Below are 24,124 nucleotides of genomic sequence, written 5' to 3'. Positions count from 1 at the left end.
AAGCACAGACATATAGACTAAAGTGCACTTGAGATGTACCAGGCTCTTCTGCTATGTGCTACTGTTGGCAATTTGTTTTTGTTCAGTATTTTTGAATTGGGTTATAGTATTCAGTAGTCAATGTGAAACTCTGAGTCCACTTTCTTTTGGCAGAATATGTGAACTGATTTGTTTGTGATAGAGAGAAAGGGAAGAAAATTGTATGTGCTAACTGACCGTCTGACGTGTAATATGGAGTGTAGATCAAAGTCGAGGTTGGATCAGAATGCCTGAATTTGGTTATAAGTTGGAAAAGCCAACAAATTTAAATGGACAAAAAATAACTTGTGCCGACTGACTGACTTGTAGCAAAGCCCCCAGGCCTAGGTTTGGACGGAACGTAATACTTTGGCTGAGAGTTGGTGAATACAATAAAACAACACGAAAGCCATCATAATCTGTTGTGCTCTACAGTCTGATACACACATTCATCATTGCAATCACCTGTTTATATGCCTTAATTCCAATGTTTTCCAAAAATTCCAACAATGTTGGTAAATTCTGACCTAGCATAACAAAATACCAACTAAATTTATTTACAGACCATAGGAAAATACAAACAGGTATTCAGATTAACTAACGACTATTGACTCACTATTTGTTGCATTTACTTCCCATCACTCGCAGCACCACCCAACAGAAAAGCTGCAATACACTGTTTGACATGTTAGGTTAAAGTTGTGAATGGAGAACAGGCATAGGGAATAGATAATGAGCAGCACAAAGTTTATTTATCTCTACTTCCAAAACCAGATCAATGACCACATCTTTATACTTAAAACAAGCTAGACCTGGCCATCCATAGGATATCTACGCAGTATCTCAAAAATTCACATTTCTCTGTATGTCACTGTATACATTTCTTGCCAAATAAAAATACAGAAGCACTTAAAACCCTACTTCTTACACTAGACAGCAATATTTATCAGAGAAAACAACTTCTGAAGGCATTTACCTGTGATGGAACACATGTGAAGCCCTGTGCCCGTGGGAAGTAGTAGACGGTAACTTTATCAAAGCTGATTGACTTTCTTTTCTTTGGTGCTGGGCCTTCCGACTCATCAAAGTCATGGCGGCGTTTCAGGTTGCTTCTTCTCTGTGTACAATTACTTGAACTTTCTGCAGCATCAAGAATAAGACCAATGTCTGTCTCTACAGAAGACTGACTTGAAGCACTTTCTGTGGAGCATTTGCCACCCATCTCTGTTTCTGATGCAGATGAAGTAAAATCAAAATAACTGGATGATGCACAACTTGAAGACTGTGGTTCAGGTTTTGAAGACTCAACTGATGTTTCACCACCAGACTGCTGTACAGAATATGAAGCTTCACTTTCAACAGAACAGTTTGCCGAATCTTCAGTGAGCACATCTGGCTCTTGACTGCTTGCAACTGCTTTTACGTCACCAGCCTGTTTTTCCAGATTATTAGAAGATATTTCAAGCTCATCTGGAAGCCTACCTAAAAATGAAGCAACAGAAATCCTGTCTTTTTCCCCATGCAAGAGAGAAGTCTCTGGGCTGTCTATGTTTCCAGCTACTAGAGTGGAATGATCACTGCACTGAACTCTCTCTTCTGTAAGTTCTGACCCCAACCCAGAGTCATTTGAACGATCGGACCTATCATTTGTCTCCAGAAGGGTTTCTTCTTGCCTGACTAAATAACTTACACTAAGTGGTTCCTCAAATGTCCTATCTGTCTCACAATCCACTTTCAAACATTTATTTGAATCATTACAACTTAAGGTTACAACTGTTTCAGTACTATTCATTTTACTGTCAATATGCTGCTCATCAGCAACTGTTACAATGCTATCTCTTGCCACTGCACTATCACAAAACATATCATCACCAAAAATTTCCTTTGAAATATCATCAGATTTTAATTTCAATCGTGTTAACTTGACAGTTGGATTCATTTTACTGTTAGTCTTCTCTTGAGAAGCCAGATTATTACTTCCCTCCACTAAGTTTTCATCACAGTTCAAGTCACACAACGCTCTCTCACAAATTCTTTGGGTCACATCTTCATTATCGACCACATTTGGATGTTTGCATTCAAATTCTTTAGCGAATTTTTTGAAAAAACAGTTCAGATTCTTTACTGGCACTTTATTGCTGTATTCTCCTTGAAGAGTTTCATCCTCTTTTAGAAATAATATTGTGGTATTCCTTGAAATTTCCCACAATGTAGCACATGCATGCAGCCTGCTTGCTGATGTTATCTTGTTGCTTAATAAACTTCTCTGGCTGACACCATCATCACTGGCATTCATCATGCATGCCAGCCACAGTCAGTGCTGTCCATCATGAAGTGCAGCATGGTGAGGCCACAGCTGTAAATAAAATCATCTTGTTAGTTGTTTGTTGGTTCACAAAATTCAAATATGGGCATTTATATACAATTTTATTTCTACTGGAGATACAGTGCTTTTGAGCAATGAAGTCTCAGATCACTGACATAATACAAGACACATTGGCATTTTACCTCTATCAGACCAATGTGAATAGTTTTAATAGGGGACACAAAGGTAACTTTTTCAATGTGCAGGTAATGTAGTAGACTCCAGTTATAGTGAAACTTATTTGTCTATGATATAAGCCATTTTAAGAACAACCTACATGAGGCTGAATGGGATCTTCAGATCACCGCTTCAGAATAGAGATTCCTTCGCTACAAAGGTAAGGAATAAAAGAACCAGGGAAGATAAAAAAAACTGAATTAAGAGATCCATAGCTCTATAAACGATATCTATTTTCCATCAAATCTTCTTTTGCAGCTGTGTTTATGGTCATAAAAACCTGCAAGTGTTTTGTAAAGTGTGAAGTACACCACTTCCATACAACAAAGCACTCCGGATGTCTAAAACATGATAAACTTTATCTATGTGATGAACATTCAACAATAATGTTTTGATATCTCATAAGTTACATCTTCATAAGGCCAGCAAACATTATGCTAAGGTGACTTCTGGGATGGTTCCATTCATAAGGCCATGGCCCTATTCTCAGCTAATCCTACCCTACTTCATATATGTCTATATATGTAGAGATAACACTGCAGTTTGTCTGGTGTGTGGGATATAACTGTGCTGAATGGTCTAAGGATGCGTAAATAAATAAAACAAACATTCTTATATCTCCGTAATGACAAGTCTTCAGTTTAATAGATGACAGTATCTTCATCAATCAAGCACATGTTGCATAACTGCATCAACAATGAAAAATAAATGAAACTTTAAAAGTTGTTCGAGCCTTTAAATATGTCATACTAATGGTATAGAGAATCAATGTCAAGTGTGTGTGTGTGTGTGTGTGTGTGTGTGTGTGTGTGTGTGTGTGTGTGTGTGTGTGTGTACTGTTTTGAAAGTGAAAATAATTAGCTAATTAGCATACCGTTTTCAGTATATGTTACCACTTTTCAAGGCCAACTACAGAGTTATTGATGCAACTTATATTTGTAACTAGGCCCTATATCTCTTAGTTATGTATGCCAGAAAAAAATTCTGACAGTGTTCACTGCAGTACAGCAGTTTTGTGTGTTTTCAACTGTGATGTACATCATCTGCATCAATGGTGTGACAGTGAAACATGCTAGATATTCCAGTAAATATACATAATTTATACTTTAAAACCTGAGTTCAGTTGGTTTAAAACATAAACGATATCAGAATCAATGTAAAAGATAAATCAAAATTACACTAAAAGATAAGTTGGCTAAATTATACTGCAAAAAATGAAAAAAATATGCTGACACTAGATACATAATGATATACATTTTAATACTTTAAATCATTTAGTCTAACAAGGATTAGTATCTGGTGTATATGTTATACAATTATTATTATTATTAATTGTAAGCAAGGTGTCAGATACAGACGAAATGGCACTAAATAACTTTCAAAACACAACCACCATATGATGCATTAATTGTTCCATCACACTTGAATTAATTAAAAAAGGAAGAAAGAACTACCTAGTACACAGCTTTTATGATTTTCGAAACTTACTTCCTCCCTCTGTACTCGCCCTTTTTAATATACAATGACTATTCGTAAAACGAACGAATATGAGGAAAATATAAACCACCATGAACTACATAGCCTACTGTTGGATCAATTCATCTCGAGAATATAAGAGGGGAGGGCCGGAAGCATGCTAGCTACAATATACGCTTAAGACAGATTACTTGTCGAAAATTTATATGTGAATGCTTTTTTAGCCAACATCATTATTCTACACGTTTACCATGCTTACCTCTGATACTAATAATGACCTATATTTTCTGAACTTCTCCATTCTGCTTCGAAACATCTTCTTCGACAGCGCGAAATCAAAGCAACCGTCACTTACATCGAATCCATTATCTTTTAGTTTTGGTAAGACGTATTCGTACGTAGCACCAATAACAGCACCACTGCAAACGTAATGACAACAAGCCAACCTAAGTTACGCCTTGAAACCATATAAACAACTTCCCACCTCTGCTTGACATTGTACTAACGCTGAACATCGCTGTCACTGAACTGCAGTATTATCTATGGTATCAATCCTGGGCAGCGAAATCGATACAGCATGGGTTTCTCATCTCTGACTGCTGCGTGAAAGGAAATGGATGTGTAACTCCACCAATAATATTAGAAAAAGGCAATAAAGACGTAAAATAAGCGGGAACATTCGATAAATCTGCTCTCCCGACCATATCATAACTCATCGGAAGGCGAAGTACTTTATTCGTCTCGGTGCGTAAAAATTCATGTCCGCATATATTATAGAAACAAATATTTCATATATGTTACTTCCTTGCACGATTACAGCAATTTCTGTTAGAGTTCAATTTATAAGATATGGTGTTAGTGCTGTTGTATGTTCAAGCACTGAATATTACACTACATAGGGTCGTGTATCTCGTCTATCAGCATTAGATCCGATTCACACTTGACGTCAACGGACCGCCACGTCAAGTCACTGTCACGACAGAATGTATTGATGCTGGACGTCACGTTAGTTCGCCCATTTCCAAACGGTGACAATGGGGATAAGAGATAGCCTACCATACGTGATGCAAAAAGTTGGGGTATAATATCGGAATAAATAACTAACAATGTTAACATTTATTAATGGTCAATTCAAACTTCCTAACATATGTTCTTCATCAGTTTTTTGTGGTTAAGTACTGAGAAGTGAAACGTTATTTAGAAATATCGACATTTAACAGCGGAAATATATATTGTACATAAAAACACATCAAAAATATTTATAAGTGAATAAATAGAGACTTTTTACCTTATCCATTACGTTTTCCCCCTTATGGGTTCAATTCTAGTGTCCGATACCAACCGTCGGCTTTGACCAATGACGTAATGTGTGATGTTATTTTGTTTGTGCCGCAGACTGCTGTCGATGAACGTAAATGATTTCTCTGGATTTCCTCGTTACGCACGTATATTAAAAATTCGATGAAGATTGTTTTGTTTTCATCTCGTAATTTGTTTTCGGGATCTTTCGTTAATTAAAGTAGTCGTGATTTATAAGCAGTCGTGATTTACAAGGTCTTGATTTCTCACGATGTTCGTTACGGGCGAGTCAGTTGTTTTTACTGCGAAAATTCTGCTTCAGAAAATGAGTGACCGTAAATTACCTATACAATTTTTGCAATCATTGGGTGTCATTGCGAGGAAAGAGAAGGATTTCAGTGTTGCAAGGCCGTTTAGATGAATACTGTTGGAGGAAGAGTATTCCTAAAGGTTATTGTTTATTTCTTGCATTTATGAAAGTAGTTAGCAAAATGTACAGGCCTCGTTTTGTTAGGTGTTGGTGGGTCTGATACCTATTTGTTGTTTTACGTTGCGTTTTTTGTGTTACTGTATTGTGCGAGTGATTTTTTTGTTTCTCTGGAGGGAGGTTTCTCTGTCTTTTTAATATTTTCTGGTTACAATGGTAGGCCGAGGGGTATTGCTGTGTCTTTGCCAGAGGGTTTATGTGATTGACTCGTGGTTTCATTATTTTTCTTATTTTAAAATTTTGCGTCTGACTGAGGGCGGGAAGAACTGATTTGAGTGGTACCTCATTCGTGTCTGGAGTTTGTGTTTCTTATTATTCTTTCATTAGTTGTGCTGGATTTTGCTTCTTTCATTACAGTTTGACCTTTCTACCATTACTGTATCTTGTTATTTCTTATTTCGTTCTTGTCAGCCTCGATATTTGACTCCTTTGGAAGTTCATATGCAGTAAGTTTCTTTTTATGTAGCCACTATTATGTTTTCCTTTTTGATGTTTTTGCTACACTTGTCTTACTTTTACTGTCACTCCTGGTGTATCGACTTTACTGAGGGTTATTTGGAGCTACTGCAGCTGGTGTGACTTTGGTGTAGTACAGTTATTGGTTGCATGGTTTGGTCTTTTTTGCATTTTATTTCTTTGCGTGTGCAGTAATGTGTGTAAAGATTTTCATTTTTTGAAAGTCTAGTCGTATTCTGTAGTTCACTAACAAGATCATTTTTTACCCACGTTTCTGATATGTTATAAGATTTTTGCGCAACGAACAGTAATATTGGAATCAGTAACTAGAAATTACCTCCTACATAGGTTGCTTCTAGTTACCGATTCCAACTATTCGACGATTCATTGTTTAGATCGTTTTTACAGTACATGTGGAAAATATAATAGAACAGGCTCTGCTGACGGTATACTACGCCTTCCACATCGCTGGCAACAGGTTCTACACGACGCTGTTCTATTATATTACATAATATATGCTCTCGTGTTCTTATTTATTTCATTCATCTTCAACTCGTTTAAACGAAATTCGCGCGTAAATAATAGTAGCATCAAATGTATTATTTTATGGCATACTACATTCATTTGTGTACGAGTATTGCAGCATCTTTGTCTTACGTATGACGTCATTGGTCAAAGCCGACGGGTGATATCGGACACTAGAATTTATCCGCAATTTCTGTTAGAGTTCAATTTATAAGGTATGGTGTTAGTGCTGTTGTATGTTTAAGCACTGAATATTACACTACATAGGGTCGTGTATCTCGTCTATCAGCATTAGATCCGATTCACACTTGACGTCAACGGACCGCCACGTCAAGTCACTGTCACGACAGAATGTATTGATGCTGGACGTCACGTTAGTTCGCCCATTTCCAAACGGTGAAAGTGGGGATAAGAGATAGCCTACCATACGTGATGCAAAAAGTTGGGGTATAATATCGGAAATAAGGAACTAACAATGATAACATTTATTGGGTCTAGTGAAGCAGGGGATACAACCCCTCGGTTTTGACCAATAACGTCATACATTAGTCACAGATAGTAATGTCTTCACTTCAAGGCATAGATAATAAAACTGTTCTGTGTTCCGGATAAGCGCTGTCATTGTACATTAAAATAATTATTCGTAATGATATTGAAGTAATTTGGAGTATTAGTTTGTTATTGTAGAACAATTCTTAGTGTCTTATTTTCGTTTATAGGAATGGATTTGTCTGTTTGTGGGTACGTAATTTTCGTTACTGTCTGTCTATGCGAGCTTCGGTTATTCCTCGATATTTCCGTGTGGTAAGTTCACTTTTCCATTTGCTTCTTTCACAGTATTTCACTATTTTGTTATTTCACTGTTTTATTCCACCAATATGTGTATTTTCGTGTTGTGAAGTACGTAATAGAAATTTCTCAGCTGTCGATCTTCTTTCGTTTGCCAGCACTAATATCAGTACGACATTTTCAAATGTGTACTTGCTATATAACAGGCGAAACCCCTGATACAACTAAAATTTGATCCCGTCCTTCACTTCGCCTTTACACTGACGACACAACTAAAATTTGTATCCAATCCTTCACTTCTCCTTTACACTGACACTATATATGTCAATTGGCGAGCAAGATACAAATGTTGCGTACTGCTATATAGCTCAAGTAACAAATGGGATACTATTAGCGTCCAAGGCAACAAGAAAACTGTACCCAATAGTGAAGTACGGGATACAAATTGTACATGTGTCGTCTTCTTGTCTCCGTGTAGTTCAACTGAGGTACAAGTTGCAAATGTAACGTACGCCTATTTCCACCTTTTCGTTACCAGTGTAGATATATAGAGGTCAACGGAAGTCTGGTATACATATATTACATACGTAGGTCCTTCTGTCATCAGTAGTACTGATATGTATGTAAGAAAAGACTGTTACTAATAGCGGTGATGAAATAAACAACACATCTACAATTTGTATCACGTGCTCCATTTAGGGTTTACTGAAGCGGAGGATACATCGTTCAAGTGAAGAACAGGACAGTGATGCTAGTGAAAACGAAGAAATCGACTTACGACAAACTCTTATTCCGTACTGTAACTAAGCAACATACTTCGAATAGGCTTTTAATTTGTATCCGGTGTTTCATTTACGGTTTAGTGAAGCACGGGATATATAGTTCCAGTGAACAACAGGACAGCAATGGTAGTTGAAACTAAGAAATCGACGTACGCTGAACTTGTATCGCATACTGCACTTGAGCAATACACTTCGAAAGAGTTTCGAGATACAACTGACATACATGTAATGTGATGTATTCTTTGCTAGTAATATATTTCATTCATTTCTTTCCATTGTATTTTGAGGAGAAATACTAAGATACAAACATGCGATATCGTTAACGTGAAAATACTACTGGCCCTTATATATGTGAAGTACAGTTTTTCACTCTTGCATTCCTTTGTTTCTGAACATTCTTCTCAGCTCTTTCATCTTTGTAATATATGCGCTCTGACCAATACTGACGTCATTGGTCAAAGCCGACGGGTTGTATCCCCTGCTTCACTAGACCCCATTTATTAATGGTCAATTCAAACTTCCTAACGTATGTTCTTCATCAGTTTTTTGTGGTTAAGTACTGAGAAGTGAAACATTATTTAGAAATATCGACATTTAACAGCGGAAATATATATTGTACATAAAAACACATCAAAAAATATTTATAAGTGAATAAATTAGAGACTGTTTACCTTATCTATTAAGTTTTCCCCCTTATGTAACTAATAACATCATAAAAACTATTTTTCTCTTTCATTAAGATGATGTTTTTGCTTAAAATATTATTTAATGAAGGTTGTTTCATCAACTAATGTTACTTATACACAATATGTGTCTAATCTGTTCTGTTGTTGTAAAATTAAATCATTTTTCGCTTTCAGACATCTAACCTACCTAAGGAAGAATATTCACTGGAGAAAATATCGAAGTCATTGTTGAACATCTGGAACTTCCCACAAAAACAAGCCAAACAATAAAATGAAGAATATAAAGAAACAAAAGCTGAAATCCACTACTAACAGGAATGAGCACAGCTAAAGAGGTTAACTTCCGACATCACAAGAAGATGACACAATCAAATCATTCTTCTTGACAAACCTTTATGGTGATGTGATGTGACGTGACGTGACGGTTTGCTGACAGCTTGTGAGAATGCCACCATTTGAAATGCAATGTGATATATTATGACATGACGTGACATGGTGTGGCAAGTATGAATTTGACTTTAGTTGTCAATAAGAAGTAGCAAAGCAAGTTCAGCTATAATCTAATACATTGGTCAACACTCATTTTCTTGCCAAGGATATTTGAGTGGCTTAGGATGGGTTAGTGGTGCTGAGGACGAATATAGCAACCATTTATGCAGTTTGGCTCTAGTTTTTGAGATAATGCATGATGTATTCAAAAAATTAGAAAAAAATTGCTAATACTGAACTCGAGCGCTACAAACTACAATGAAAAAAGAAAATAATCTTTATAAATAGCTTCTATGAAAACCTGATAGGCATTTGTCCACGTATAAAACATAATTGAAAAGTTTCTCTATAAGTATATCATTTTCCGTCCATGACGAACCGCTTCCTGCACACTTTCCTTTTATAGGTCTCTTCAGAACAGTCACGTTGCAGATTCCAGCAATAATCTGCCATCATATGCCTGTCCCATCTTCCTTTATATCTTTCCTCTATTCCTTTCATATCTTGATGGAACCACTCTCCTTGTTCCTCACTGAAATCACCTAGATTACGAGGAAATCGATCCAAGTTGCTGTGAAGGAAGTGCAATTTTATGCTCATGTTAGCTCCTAAGTTTTGAAAGTTAGTGAGCATGTTTTTGACCAGTTCCTCGTAATTGGGAGCTTTATGATTGCCCAAAAAACATTTTATAACAGCGACAAAACTGTTCCAGGCCGATGCTTCAGTGACAGTCATGACACTTGTAAAATTGGTATCGTTGATGAGCCTGCGAATTTGAGGACCATCAAATATTCCTGCCTTAAGTTTTTCACTACTGAGTCCAGGGAACGTATTGCAGATGTATGTGAAGCAATTACCATTTCTGTCTAAAGCTTTGGTGAATTGCTTCATTAGTCCTAACTTAATATGTAATGGTGGAAGAACAATCTTGTCCCTACTAACCAGAGGATCATTAATGATGTTTGCTTCACCAACAGCCATATGTTCCCTTGGAGGCCATGTTTTCTGCTTCCAATGTTCGTGCTTTGCCCTACTATCCCACATGCAGATAAAACATGGGTGCTTTGTGTATCCACTTTGTTGTCCAAGCAAGAAGTTCACCATTTTCAAATCAACACAAATCAACCACTGGTGCTGCATATACTGAATTTTCTGCAGAACCATCTTGATGTTAGCATATGCTTCACAAAGTTTTGTTGAGTGGGCAATTGGAATAGATGCGTAACGATTGCCATTGTGTAGGAGAACACATTTTTGTAGTGGAACTGTCTATGAAGAGACGCCAGTCCTCTGGTCTATATTCCGGCAGCCCCAATTCAAGTAAAAGTCCAGGTATATTGCTGCAATACACTATAACCTCTTCTTGGTTGAAGTATGGAAGAAGGTTTTCTTCTCTCGTCCGATAAGCTGTTATTTTAACACTTGGATGAAGACAGTTCTTTTCCTTAAGCCTGGATGCTAAGAGTTCTGATGCTTGCTTTGAAAGATTGAGTTCTCGTATCAAGTCACTGAGCTCCTTCTGGTCGAACTGCTGGGGTTATGTCTCACGTCCTTCGTATTCCGAACCACTACTTGTACATTCCTCGCCGTGCACATCGTCATCTGATGATGTTAGCGTGGGTAATGTTGTGAAGGTTGGTACAGGAACATCGTTGCTGTGCACCACCGGTCTTCTTGCTGACTCCAAATCGGGATATTCCCACTTTCGTTTTTTGAACCTATTAAAACCTTTCACATTAACAATGCAAAAATAGCAACCATCTGTATGGTTCTTCTGCTCTCGCCATACCATAGGCACTCCGAAGCTTTTCCTTTTTCGTTTTGTCCACTGCCTTAAGCACTCCACACAGCATTTACAAACTTTATGGGGTGCCCACGCCTTGTCTTGATCTCCAAGTTTAATTCCGAAATATGCCAGATACGCTTCCTTCACAAAAGGAGTGATATTCTTCCTGTTCTTTTGAAGAACGTATTCACCACAAATGTAGCAGAACTCATCTGGATGGTTCACGCAAAGACGGCGTGAAGAACTCATGTTTTCCTAAAACAAAATTGCACAAATACTACATATTATGCAGAACTTTCTTGTATTTGCATGTCAATCACATCCAACAAACATCATTAATTGTTTTGTGTGAAATGAATACTCACCTCTTATTTGCTACGTCACGATGAAAAGGTTCTATCTCCTTGAAGCTGCACTGCACATGTGTGTGACTTTCGACCATCGCCATTTTTCTTGTTTACACTGAACGCTACCTATCGGCTGTTGCGGGGATTACCTCGGCCAACAAATGAATGTCGAGTACCGCCGAATTCAAATCTGCACAACCCTCAATATCTTCAACACACGCACCGCACAACAGGACTGAACACATGCTGACAGTGTGATGTTTGCATGATGTAATCCTCAACCACACAGATGCACTCCCTGAGCACAATTGTTTAATAAAGATAGTACAATATCACTAATTAAAAAACAGGTAGCAAATACATTACACCATATATGGACCCTGCAGTCGATATTATCCACATGAAACTCTCATTTCCACAAATAACCTATATCTCAAAAACCAGAGCCAATTTGGAAAAAGTACAAATATACTCGGAATGAGTATCATAACAATATCCCATTTTCGTTCAAACTTCCCTGGCAACGAAAAAAAAATTTTATTTTGTAGAGCTGTGATATCAATAACACTGTAATTTTAATGAGATTAGTGTGACAGCAAACACACCTTGGTAGTGTAGACCTTTTATGTCACTCTTGTGTCCAGAAAAAAATAATTCCTGCAGTAAAAGAGAGATAAAAAGGTAATCATTTTTGCTTCGATGAACATGAAGTTTTTCTACTAATGAGGTTCTCCAAGTCGTTATATGGTTGAGAATGCGGATCAAGTTATTCCTTCTTGAACCAAATATGGCTTCATTAAGATACTGTCTAAATATTAGCATTTTCTTCTGGCTTTGTATAATGCTTAGGACAAGATGTACCGACAGTAGTTTTATTAGAGTATCAGAAAGCCACTTGAGACAACTAAATCAAAGATACACGTTTCTTATTTTATTTATTTGGTACATGGCAAAAAAGTACCACACAGCCAATTTGTATTATAAATACACATTACAAATATGATCTTAAACATTCATTTTCAGTGCAGAGAAAATCTTACAGTAGATCTATGATGGCTTTTCTCAGGATGAACATACATAAGTACATTCTGACATACATTACAAACAAATATTAAGAACAAGGTTATTAACAATAATAACACTCACTACAAGATCATTGTTGACAATACTCACATTCTTGTTTTTTTTACATAACTATTGAGATCATTGAGATTTTTTTCTCTATTTGATACGGATTAGTCTCTAGTTAAAGGCTTTGTAAACAAATCTGCCAACTGTATATCAAAAAAGCGATAACTTCGATCTTTTGTTTTCAATATGTAGGTAATGGTATTTAATGTCTATGTCTTTGACATATTTGAGATAGTTTATATTTTTAATCAACTAAACAGCATTCTGATTATCAACTCCATTGAGTCATTAGTTTTTATAACTGAAAATCAAGTTCATTGAGAAAATTAATAACCAAACAATGTCAGTAACACCATATGATGCTCCTATCTATTTGGGCTCTCGTTACACATTTCTGCCGACTTGAACACCATGACACAGATCCAGCTGCTAAAAAGCTCACATAGCCTGTTGCTGACCAACAAGTCTCGCAGTCACCAGCAGAGTCGCCATCAGAGTAGACCATATGTCCATTAGCTTTGTACCTTATGGTCATGTTATTGGTCCCCTGCAGATACTTCATAAGCCGTTTAACAGTATGCCAATGTTCAAGATCTACTCACCATCCTCATGGTGAACATTGTTTGGCCACATGACAGTTGATGCAGACATTGAGCTACCAACAGCCTGTCAAAAGGGACTGTTGTCTACCCTCCTTTACCACATGCTGGTTTTCAAGAGATTGTCCACTGCATAATATGGTTCCATGTTCCAAAGGAGTGGAATTTGAATAATCTATGCTGAACTTCTGAAGTAGACAAGTGATGTATTCTTTCCAGCTTCTGTAAATTTTTTCTGCAGAATGGTTATCTTCAGTTTCCATCCCACAGAAGTATTTGTCATTGAGCACAGTAATTTCAAACGTTGATTCCAGTGTTATCATAATGTTTTCCAATATATTTGGAGACTTGCAAATGAACAAGCCATTATCTACATAATGTGTCAGGTATACGTTCAGGTCATATGTTAAAGCTTAGAAAACATACTTGCCCATGTCCAGTTTCTCAGATCCAAACACCATCAAATTTTGATTCCAAGAGGGTAGTGATCCTTTTAGTCCGTATAGAATCATATCCAGCTTGCAAACTATACTTGAATCCTCCAAAACAACACCTTTTCACTGCTCCATAGAAACTACTTCTTTCAAGTCTCTCAGTTAGAAACTGATGAGCCTCAAGCAGAGGTAGGTGTAGACAGGACACAACAAACTTTCAATAGGAAATTGAAAAAGAATGTAGGAAAGTTATCGAAAAGGAAGAAAGTTTTGTTGTTAGGCAGTTCTCATGCCAGAGGTGTAGGCCAACTTCTGCAGGAGGAATTAGGACCAGAATACCAGGTCACAAATTTTTTCAAACCAAGTGCTAGTCTGGATCAGGTGACAGAGGATTTAGGTTCACTCTGTAAAGGATTTACCAGGGAAGACACCGTGGTTATTGTGGGAGGGCCAGGGAACAGCATTGACAGAGATCCTGGGTACAGTATAGAGTGTGACCTGGTAAAGATTGCGTCGGCATCGAGACACACCAATGTTGAATTTGTATCTGTCCTGAGACGTCATGACCGGCCTCATTTGGACTCTTCTGTTGGGAGAGTTAATTTGGAGTTGGAACGGCTGCTTGGGTCGGGTGCGGGGGCTCATATTGGTGTGGTTCCTGTTGATTATCTCAGTAGGTGGGACTATACCAGGCACGGCCTACATCTCAACAGGAAAGGGAAGGGGAAACTGGCTGGGGTAATAGCAGGAAATTTAAGGGGGGGAGGCACTGCCATGAATGGTAAAATACCAGTGGTTACAGGTGTTGGAGCAGCACCTTTTTTAGGATAGGTAAGACAGAAAGATGTCAAGTTCTACGAGAGGTCAGGATTGAAACAAATCTTCAGTTTAGGAAAGAAATTAAACAGCACAATTCTAGCACATTGGATCACCAATCACAGCTATCAATTATAAATTTTCACCAATCACCAGAAATTTTATTTCCACCAAGTTGTAGCTCAGTCGTAGGTAATTGCATTGATGAATTAAAGTCACCCAACCCAGTTGACATAATCTGCCTCTCTGAACACCGTGTGACCACTGGTATAGGAACTAGGCCTAAGCACAATGAGAAACTCAGACAGGAGAGTACTGCAAATGTTAGAATAAGGAAAGGTTCTCATAAAGGTATAATTAAAAATAATGTAAGTATATTTCATCAAAATATTGGGAGTTTAAAGAATAAAGTAGATGAGCTTCTGGTTTGTTTAGAAGATTTAGAAGCTGAGAATGAAATAGATATACTATGCCTGTCTGAGCATCACATTGTTACTGATATGGATAAGGTAAATGTAAGTGGTTATAAGCTCTCTGCACATGTAATGAGAGAAAATATGGAGAAAGGAGGAGTTGCCATATATGTCAAAAGTTATCATTGTGCAAAAAGTATAGAAACAAAAAAGTTTTGTGTAGAGAAACATATAGAAGCATGTGCCTGTGAGCTTAAATTAAATAAAGGCACATTTATAATTGTAACTGTATATAGGTCCCCATCAGGAAATTTTCATCTATTTCTGAAAAATTTGGACTCAGACAGGGGGAAGCAAATTATTATTTGTGGGGACTTCAATGTAGATTCTCTGAAAGAGGGTAATAGGAAAAATGACCTTGAAGTATTACTCGGTTCTTTCAATTTGACACCCGTTATTGATTTTCCTACTCGGGTGGTAAAGGATAGCAGCTCACTGATAGATAACTTCTTTATAGACCAAGATAAGTTTAACCAGATAAATGCTCAGCCTGTTGAGAATGGTCTTTCTGATCATGGTGCACAGCTAGTTACAATATATGACATAGCTCCATTCAGCAATACTAAACAGTCCTCCAAAGTGGTACGTTCAGTCAACGATTTAACAATTGCAAATTTCAGGGAAAGCCTACAGCAGTTAGACTGGGATGAGGTGTACCGTGAACCTGATGCCAATTTAAAATATAATTTATTTCATGACATTTTTGTAAATGCATTTGAAAACTGCTTCCCCAAGAAAATAGTTAAATATACTCGTAAGAAACCTTGTAAGAAACCATGGCTTACTAAGGGTATAAAAATATCTTGTAACCGCAAAAGGGAAATGTATCTGACAGCAAGAAAGAGTAGTGACCCAGAAACTATCAAAAATTATAAAAACTACTGTGTTATATTAAGAAAAGTTATTAAAAAATCCAGGAGTATGTGTATCATGTCTGAAATCAGCAACTCTGATAATAAAATTAAAACAATTTGGAATATTATTAAAAGAGAAACAGGTCAACCAAGAGCAGAGGAAGACAGTATTACCATCAAATTGAATGAAAACTTTACGAACAAAAAGTCAGAAGTTGAAAATATTTTTAATAATCATTTTCTAAATGTTGTGGATATAGTAGGATCCAGGTGTTCATTAGAAGATGCTAGGCTGTTAATGGAAGAGGCCATACCTATGCAATTTGATACAATTGAAATCTCACCCACTTCTCCCTTTGAAATTAGGAAAATAATAAACTTGCTTAAAAGCAAAAACTCACATGGAATTGATGGCATTTCCAGCAAAATACTAAAAGCTTGTTCTCAACAGATAAGTAAGATTCTCAGCCACCTGTGTAATAGCTCTCTGGAACAGGGCATTTTCCCTGATAGACTGAAATATGCTATTGTTATACCTTTGCATAAAAAGGGGGATAGATCTGATGTCAACAATTACCGTCCAATCTCCCTTCTAACAGCTTTATCCAAAATTTTTGAGAAAGTAATGTATTCAAGAGTAGCTTCACATATCTGTAAAAATGAAGTACTAACAAAATGTCAGTTTGGTTTTCAGAAAGGTTTTTCAACAGAAAATGCCATATATGCTTTCACCAGTAAAATTTTGAATGATCTGAATAACCGAACACCACCCATTGGGATTTTTTGTGATCTCTCAAAGGCTTTTGATTGTGTAAATCATGAAATTCTGCTAGACAAGCTCAAGTATTGTGGCATGAGTGGGACAGTGCACAAATGGTTTAATTCGTACCTAACTGGAAGAGTGCAGAAAGTTGAAATAAGTAGTTCTCGTAACATGCAAAGATCAGCACATTCCTCAAACTGGGGAACTATCAAGAATGGGGTTCCACAAGGGTCAGTCTTGGCTCCTTTGTTGTTCTTATTATATATTAATGACTTGCCATTCTATATTCATGAAGAGGCAAAGTTAGTTCTCTTTGCTAATGATACAAGTATAGTAATCACACCTGACAAACAAGAATTAACTGATGAAATTGTCAATACTGTCTTTCAGAAAATTACTAAGTGGTTCCTTGTAAACGGACTCTCACTGAATTTTGATAAGACACAGTACATACAGTTCCGTACAGTGAATGGTATGACGCCATTAATAAATATAGACCTTAATCAGAAGCATATAGCTAAGGTAGAATATTCCAAATTTTTAGGTGTGTCCATTGATGAGAGATTAAATTGGAAGAAACACATTGATGATCTGCTGAAACGTTTGAGTTCAGCTACTTATGCAATAAGGGTCATTGCAAATTTTGGTGATAAACATCTTAGTAAATTAGCTTACTACGCCTATTTTCACTCATTGCTTTCATATGGCATCATATTTTGGGGTAATTCATCACTGAGGAATAAAGTATTTATTGCACAAAAGCGTGTAATCAGAATAATAGCTGGAGTCCACCCAAGATCATCCTGCAGACATTTATTTAAGGATCTAGGGATATTCACAGTAGCTTCTCAGTATATATACTCTCTTATGAAATTTGTTATTAACAACCAAACCCAATTCAAAAGTAATAGCAGTGTGCATAACTACAATACTAGGAGAAAGGATGATCTTCACTATTCAAGATTAAATCTAACTTTGGCACAGAAAGGGGTGAATTATACTGGCACTAAAGTCTTTGGTCACTTACCAAATAGTATCAAAAGTCTGACAGATAACCAACAAGTATTTAAGAAGAAATTAAAAGAATTTCTGAATGACAACTCCTTCTACTCCATTGAGGAATTTTTAGATATAAATTAAGAAAAAAAAAAGAAAAAAATATTAAAAAAATAAAAATAAAAAATAAAGAAAAACAAAAAACACAAAAAAATAAAGTTGTTATATTAACTTAAGTATGTTGTTAAATTAACCTAATTATGTCATGTATTGGAAAATTCGACTCGTTCCACATCATTACGAAATATCGTATTCATGATCCATGGAACTAGTATTAATCTAATCTAATCTAATCTACTGAGGAATGCAGTCTTAACAGCAAACAGCCTGATTTCTGCATCACATGAAGTGGCTATGGCTATTAAAAATCTGAATTGTATCGAACCACAGGAGACGAAGTCTCTTCATAATCAATGCCTTCTCACTGTGAGTAGCCTTCAGCATATAATTTAAGTATAAAGCAGTCAGATTTTTCCCTTCAGAGTTACACATCACATGATGGACACATTTATAGACAACTGCCTTGCGATTGCATTGTAATTCTAACCAGGTTCCAAAGCTAGTTCTTCTTCAGAGAGCCATTTCCTTTCCCAATGATTACTTCCACTTTTATGACTCTCACACCATAGCTTTATCAAAAGTTTGAGGTTCAAAGATAATGACAGAACAGGCTATGTCTTTGTTCCAAAACTGTGCAGGTGCTGAAATTAGACTGACCATCAGATTCATCCTTTAATTTTCTTTGACTGGTTCACCATTATCATCCTCTCCAGATACCACTTCAATGCCTTCTGTAGCACAGTCCCCTAGCATATTTTCATTCCATAACCACCAATTTCCTTTCATTAAAATAGACATTGCAGGAGATTGTTATTTTCCCGATTCAGGATTGTAGAGGCGATAATTTGTACTTTATCCATCATAACCAACGATGACCAGTTTACTACCCCCTATGATATAAGCTGATCAGGAACATGTACATATGCTGCTGATCCGAACTTCCTCATGTGTTTTCGAAACTGTTTTTCATACAATGTGATATTATCGTTATTTTTACTGGATTTATGATAGATTCAGCACAATTTACTGCCTATACCATAATTTGTGAGGCAAATCGGTACTGAATGATATAGTACATATATACTCAATAACAGAAACATTTTCTCTTTCAATTCGGCCACTTTGTTGGGGTGTATAAGGACTTTTTCCCTCATGTTTTATTCCATTTTGTTTGAAATAATCTTAAAATTGTTTATTTATGAGTTTAGTCTCATTGTCACTTCTCAGAACTATGATTTGGTTTCCACTTTGTCTATAAACAAATCTCTGAAATTTCAAAAACACAGGGAAAATATCACATTTAATTTTAAGAAAAAACACAAATCTGTGTAAAAGTTGATCATCGTTGATAATTCTGTACAAATTTTCCAAGAGACTGTTTTCTCATCCATCCACTCACATCTGAAGGAATAAATCGCCATAAACTTATTATCTTGTTTCCAAATTTGAATTAAACGATTTTCTCTTAATTTTGCCAAACTGACATGATTCACAATGAACATCATCATCTTTCTTCATTTTCAAACCATAAACGAACTGAATTCACATCAGCCATATTCTTCAGGCATTTGAAGTGACCAAGTCTCCCAAGAGAGATCACTGTGGAAGTCAACAAAGTAGGGTTTAACTGTACCAGATCTGGACGATTAAACAGCATTTGGCCGGCCGCGGTGGTCTAGCGGTTCTGGCGCTGCAGTCCGGAACCGCGGGACTGCTACGGTCGCAGGTTCGAATCCTGCCTCGGTCATGGGTGTGTGTGATGTCCTTAGGTTAGTTAGGTTTAAGTAGTTCTAAGTTCTAGGGGACTTATGACCTAAGATGTTGAGTCCCGTAGTGCTCAGAGCCATTTGAACCATTTTTTAAACAGCATTTGATAACACTGACTGTTCATCTTAATTCCCACTGCAGCTAAATCTGAATGAAGTGCTGCCCTCACGTTCTCATGCACTCCAACATCAGGCCACTGTCACATCTGAATGCCCCACAAATCTAGATGTAGCACGGTTCGACCTGCCTTCCAAATTCTGTCGGATGCTGATAACTGTCTCACATGTCCGCATTCTTGACAGAGATCATTCAACATCTGTCGCTGTTCACACCCCTTTATTCACTCTACCAGATTTGGTGACAACACTAAAAAAGAACAACTTTAATGCACTCTCATAGCTGATCTACCTGTCACAGAGATTTGCAAGCCAATGGTGTGCATGTGTGGGAAGTTAAAGTGACATCTGGATCTGCATCTACATCACTACTCCTCAGTTCATACTTAAGTGCCTGTTTCTCTACCGCTCCACTCTCGAACAGAGAGTGAGAAAAAAATGAACACTTAAATCTTTCCGTGCGACCTATGATTTCTCTTACTTTATTACGCTCCCTATGTGATTGGGCATCAACAAAATATTCTCGCATTTGGGGGAGAAAGTTGGATACGTAAATTACGTGAAAACAACTCGCCTCAACGAAGAACGTCTGTGTTAATTACTGCCGCCAGAACTCGCATATCATACCCACGGCACACATTCCTCTATCTCGCGCTAATACAAAACGAGCTGCCTTTCTTTGAACGTTTCTGTGGCCTCTGTCAATACTGGTAAGGATCCCGTATTGCACAGAAATGTTGTAGGTGACAGGGAAGGATAGTGGAGGTTGTCTTTTAGTGGATTTGTTGCACCTGCAAGAGTTCTGCTTGTAGGTTTCAGATTTGTGCGATTTATCATGTAACCGAGGTTTAATCGATACAATGACACTCCATGTCTTCTGGATGCTTCACTTTTTTTGTTAGGCAGTGTATAGTGTGCGTATGCCACACACAATTCTAATTATATTGTACTGTTCGCTCAATACTTTCCCTAATGAGGGAATTATGTAACAGCGTCGATTGTGAACGATTCCTTGCAGCTACTGAAGTTACTTAATAAATCATCTATATGTATCACGGATAGCGAAGGTCATTTTGCTCTTTTTAGAGGTACACCCGACGCATCGTCTCTCCATATAGGACAAAATGTAACATTCTGTACGAGTACTTCAGCGCAGTTTTATGTCTGAACTCGTTTACTGTGTACTTTTTTTTCTTTTAGTACACAACAGTGTACAGCTGTAGCAAACTCTTTACATGTCAACTTGAGCACCGCCATCAATAAGATTTTGGTGTCTCCTAAACGAATAGGGCAAACTGAGATGCGCTCAATGAAATCTAATAGATCAGTGTCGATTCCTACAAAAGAGTTGCTCAGTCTGCAGAAAAATTGTCATGCACAAGCACAGAACGTGTTCCAAACAGGTTGATCTAACTGACTGCTCACCAGTCGTAGTACATTCGTCGAATTTGAACCACACTGTCTGCCCTTCATATATCACATGGAACCCACCGCTGCAGATGCACTGTTGCTTAAAGAGCACGCTACTCTGTAGAAGACTCTGATACATAGTACTGTCAAAAATGAACGTGTTATATTGAATGTTATTATTGCCAATAAACTTGTTTTTAATATTCGTTCAGCATAGTCATTGTGTATGTTCATTCTGAGACGTTGTAAAACATGTCTCTTTGTTTTTTTGTGTCATCGTTGTTACTTGCTTGGTTTCTAGTAAAGGGCAGTTGTGTTGATCAGCTCAGATCTTATTTCAATCTTTCAAATCGTACTAAACGAAATTACAGATAATCGCGTACATATATACACTGGAGTGCAAAAATTAAAGACGAAAATAACTTGTACTTGAAGAGTCAGTGGAATTAATATAGGTCCCTGCAACTTGGACAACACTTAAAAGAACTGCTACAGTATAGAACAGAAGGTAACTGAAAGAAACACACGATGAGACAAGCAGAAATGTCACTTTAAATAAGGCATTAATCGCACTGAAGTTATTGTGATTCATGATAGTCTCGTGGACACTATGAACGACGGAACATGGTTCTTAATAGGATGTGTAATCACCATGGATGGTAATGCACGCCGTGCAGCGTGCTCCCGCGCTGGAAGCAAGGTTGATAAGAGTTCTTGCGGTAGGGCATTCCATTACTCCAACAACACGGTTGAGAATTGCTGGATGATCGTTGCGGCATGTGGACTTGCTGCAGTACATCTCTCCAACGCATCCCACATGTGCGTGGTGGGGTATAATTCAGGGAAACGGGCAGATCAGTCAATTCGCCAAATATCCTCTCATTCCAAAAGATCTTCAATCTGATCTGTTCGATGCTGTCATCCATAAAAATGAAGTCAGGGCCGAATGCGCCCTGAAAATATGCATATGGGGACGGAGTACACTGTCACTATAATGTTGACAGGTGAGAGAACCGAGTTCAAAGATCTGGAGTTCGATCCACCCTACGCCATTACACCAAGACCACAAAAACAATCATGTTCGATAACGTTCCTGGGTGTATTACGTGCTGCTGCTTTTCGCCATAAGGGAAAACGTTGAAGGTGATAAACTGAACAGTTGCAGTATCCAAAAATTTGACGAAAGGAATTTTCGGTTATGGAAATGTCAGTTGCAAATTTTTTTCATGCCGAAAAAATTCTTGGTATCGTGGAGAGCATGCAACCAAGGCAAATGAGGCTGGTGGTTGTCAAATAACTTGGGACGACTTAAGTGCAAGGCGATACTGATTCTATCTACTGCGATGGAGTTTGAGCAGTTGGAGTGTGTTATGAAGTGTACAATATGCAATTAATGAGATGCACTTGAAGCAGACTTTTTTTTTAAATTACAGAATGTCGCCAACTTACGCAATCACACAACACGTCAATCAAGTTGAGTCTTTGGTTCAAGCATTAACTGACATTGGTAAACCTGTTAAAGAAGTTGACAAAATGGTTAAATTTTTGAGAAGTCTGCCGGCGAAATTTAATTTTTTTTGGACTGCTTGCTTACGATCACAAATGTTCGATAATTTGACTCTAAGATTATTTAAAGAGGAACAAATACTTTTGAATGTGATGAAGATAATAGCTATTGCAGCAACTTATTTTAACGTTAACAAGACAAACATTGTTAATTCAAAGAATAACCGCTTGTTTAACATGTCAGTAGAAAAGATGTTGAAGTTTATTATTCTCACAAAGGGGAACATTTTAAATCTGAGTGCAGAAAACTTTTAGTGAGGGCTCAACACAAGGATTATTCTGAGCACCAGTCTTTGAATGAAGAACAAGCGAATGTTTCTGCTCCAGGTGGCGAAAATATTTGGTTAGTTGATAACATATGTCACACAAATATCATTTTAATACTTTTAAACCAAGTTAATCTGATGACTCCTATGTTTAAATTGGAGAAAGCTAAATTGTGAAAACAGAAGATGTTGGATCCGCTGACATACTGTCGCAGCCTTACATGCTACACATTTGTAAGCCATGGAAAAATTTATTGTTGGTGGGAGCAGTCACAAAAGAGAAATATAAATCATTTTTGACAAGAAGAGAATGGAATATTTGCTGATGAGTCTTCTGGATTGTATGGCCATGGTGGAATAAACTTTTCGGTTCGTGGTGTTTCGTCCAGAGCCATGCTGGACATATTTGGAAATGCTTTTGGTGATGCTGGGTTCTGCCAACTGACGGGGCAGACGTTGGAGGGCGACATAAATCTCTGATGATGGTGTTGATTTTATAGCACCTTTGTAAAACGACTATTAAATCAAGGCGCACCCTTCACCGTCCCTGAAAACCTTGCTTGGCTCATAAATGTCTAAGGAGTATTGAACAATTCTTTTGAATTTTATGTATTTTGTGCTCCACATCATCATCCTCCAAACTCAATATGTGATGTTGACTACTCAGATACTCTGAAATTCGGATCACGTCATGCCTGTTAAGGAAAAATGTCTTCCTACCTTCCTTACTGTTTCTTGAACACCAGAAGTCAATTATGCTAACACAGCGTTAAGATCACTATTGCCCTCCTATAGTTAACTGATTCGAAAAGTTAATTGCCTAAGACAAGACTTCAGAATAATTCGACACGAGTACCTGTCCCTGACACAAGGCTTGGTCAGATGACTCTTCCACTCTATAGCTGCAAATAGGAATAATCCCGTAACGTAATAGCACGATTTGGAAACGTGATGTTCTAAGTTCTCTACCACTACAGCTTCAGATGCAAGTGATCTAGGAAAGTATTCAATCACCATGTCTGACCCAACTTTGAAGCCAACTTCACCCAAATTACTTCACATTCGTAGCCTATAATAACGTCACTAGATATTAGTGAATTCTTTACGGCAGTAAGTACGTGCCACTACATT

General features: G+C 37.3%; 1 protein-coding gene across 7 annotated transcripts in view; it reads right to left on the bottom strand.

Annotated features, from left to right (window-relative positions):
• LOC126262307 (uncharacterized) overlaps positions 1-24,124 on the bottom strand; it is a 231,160-nt gene that overhangs the window by 22,217 nt on the left and 184,819 nt on the right. For 6 of the 7 annotated variants that reach the window (XM_049958845.1, XM_049958847.1, XM_049958850.1 and 3 more), the window contains one exon: positions 995-2,374. In XM_049958845.1, the coding sequence (XP_049814802.1) occupies positions 995-2,317 (1,323 nt within the window). In that variant the 5' untranslated portion in view covers positions 2,318-2,374. Of the gene's footprint in view, positions 1-994; positions 2,375-4,295; positions 4,554-24,124 lie in introns of those variants that run through there. The other variant, XM_049958849.1, reaches the window with a different exon arrangement.

The sequence above is a fragment of the Schistocerca nitens genome, chromosome 6 (genome assembly GCF_023898315.1).
Source record: "Schistocerca nitens isolate TAMUIC-IGC-003100 chromosome 6, iqSchNite1.1, whole genome shotgun sequence".
In the NCBI taxonomy this organism is placed as follows: Eukaryota; Metazoa; Arthropoda; class Insecta; order Orthoptera; family Acrididae; genus Schistocerca; species Schistocerca nitens.
This window is presented reverse-complemented; position numbering and strand designations above follow the sequence as displayed.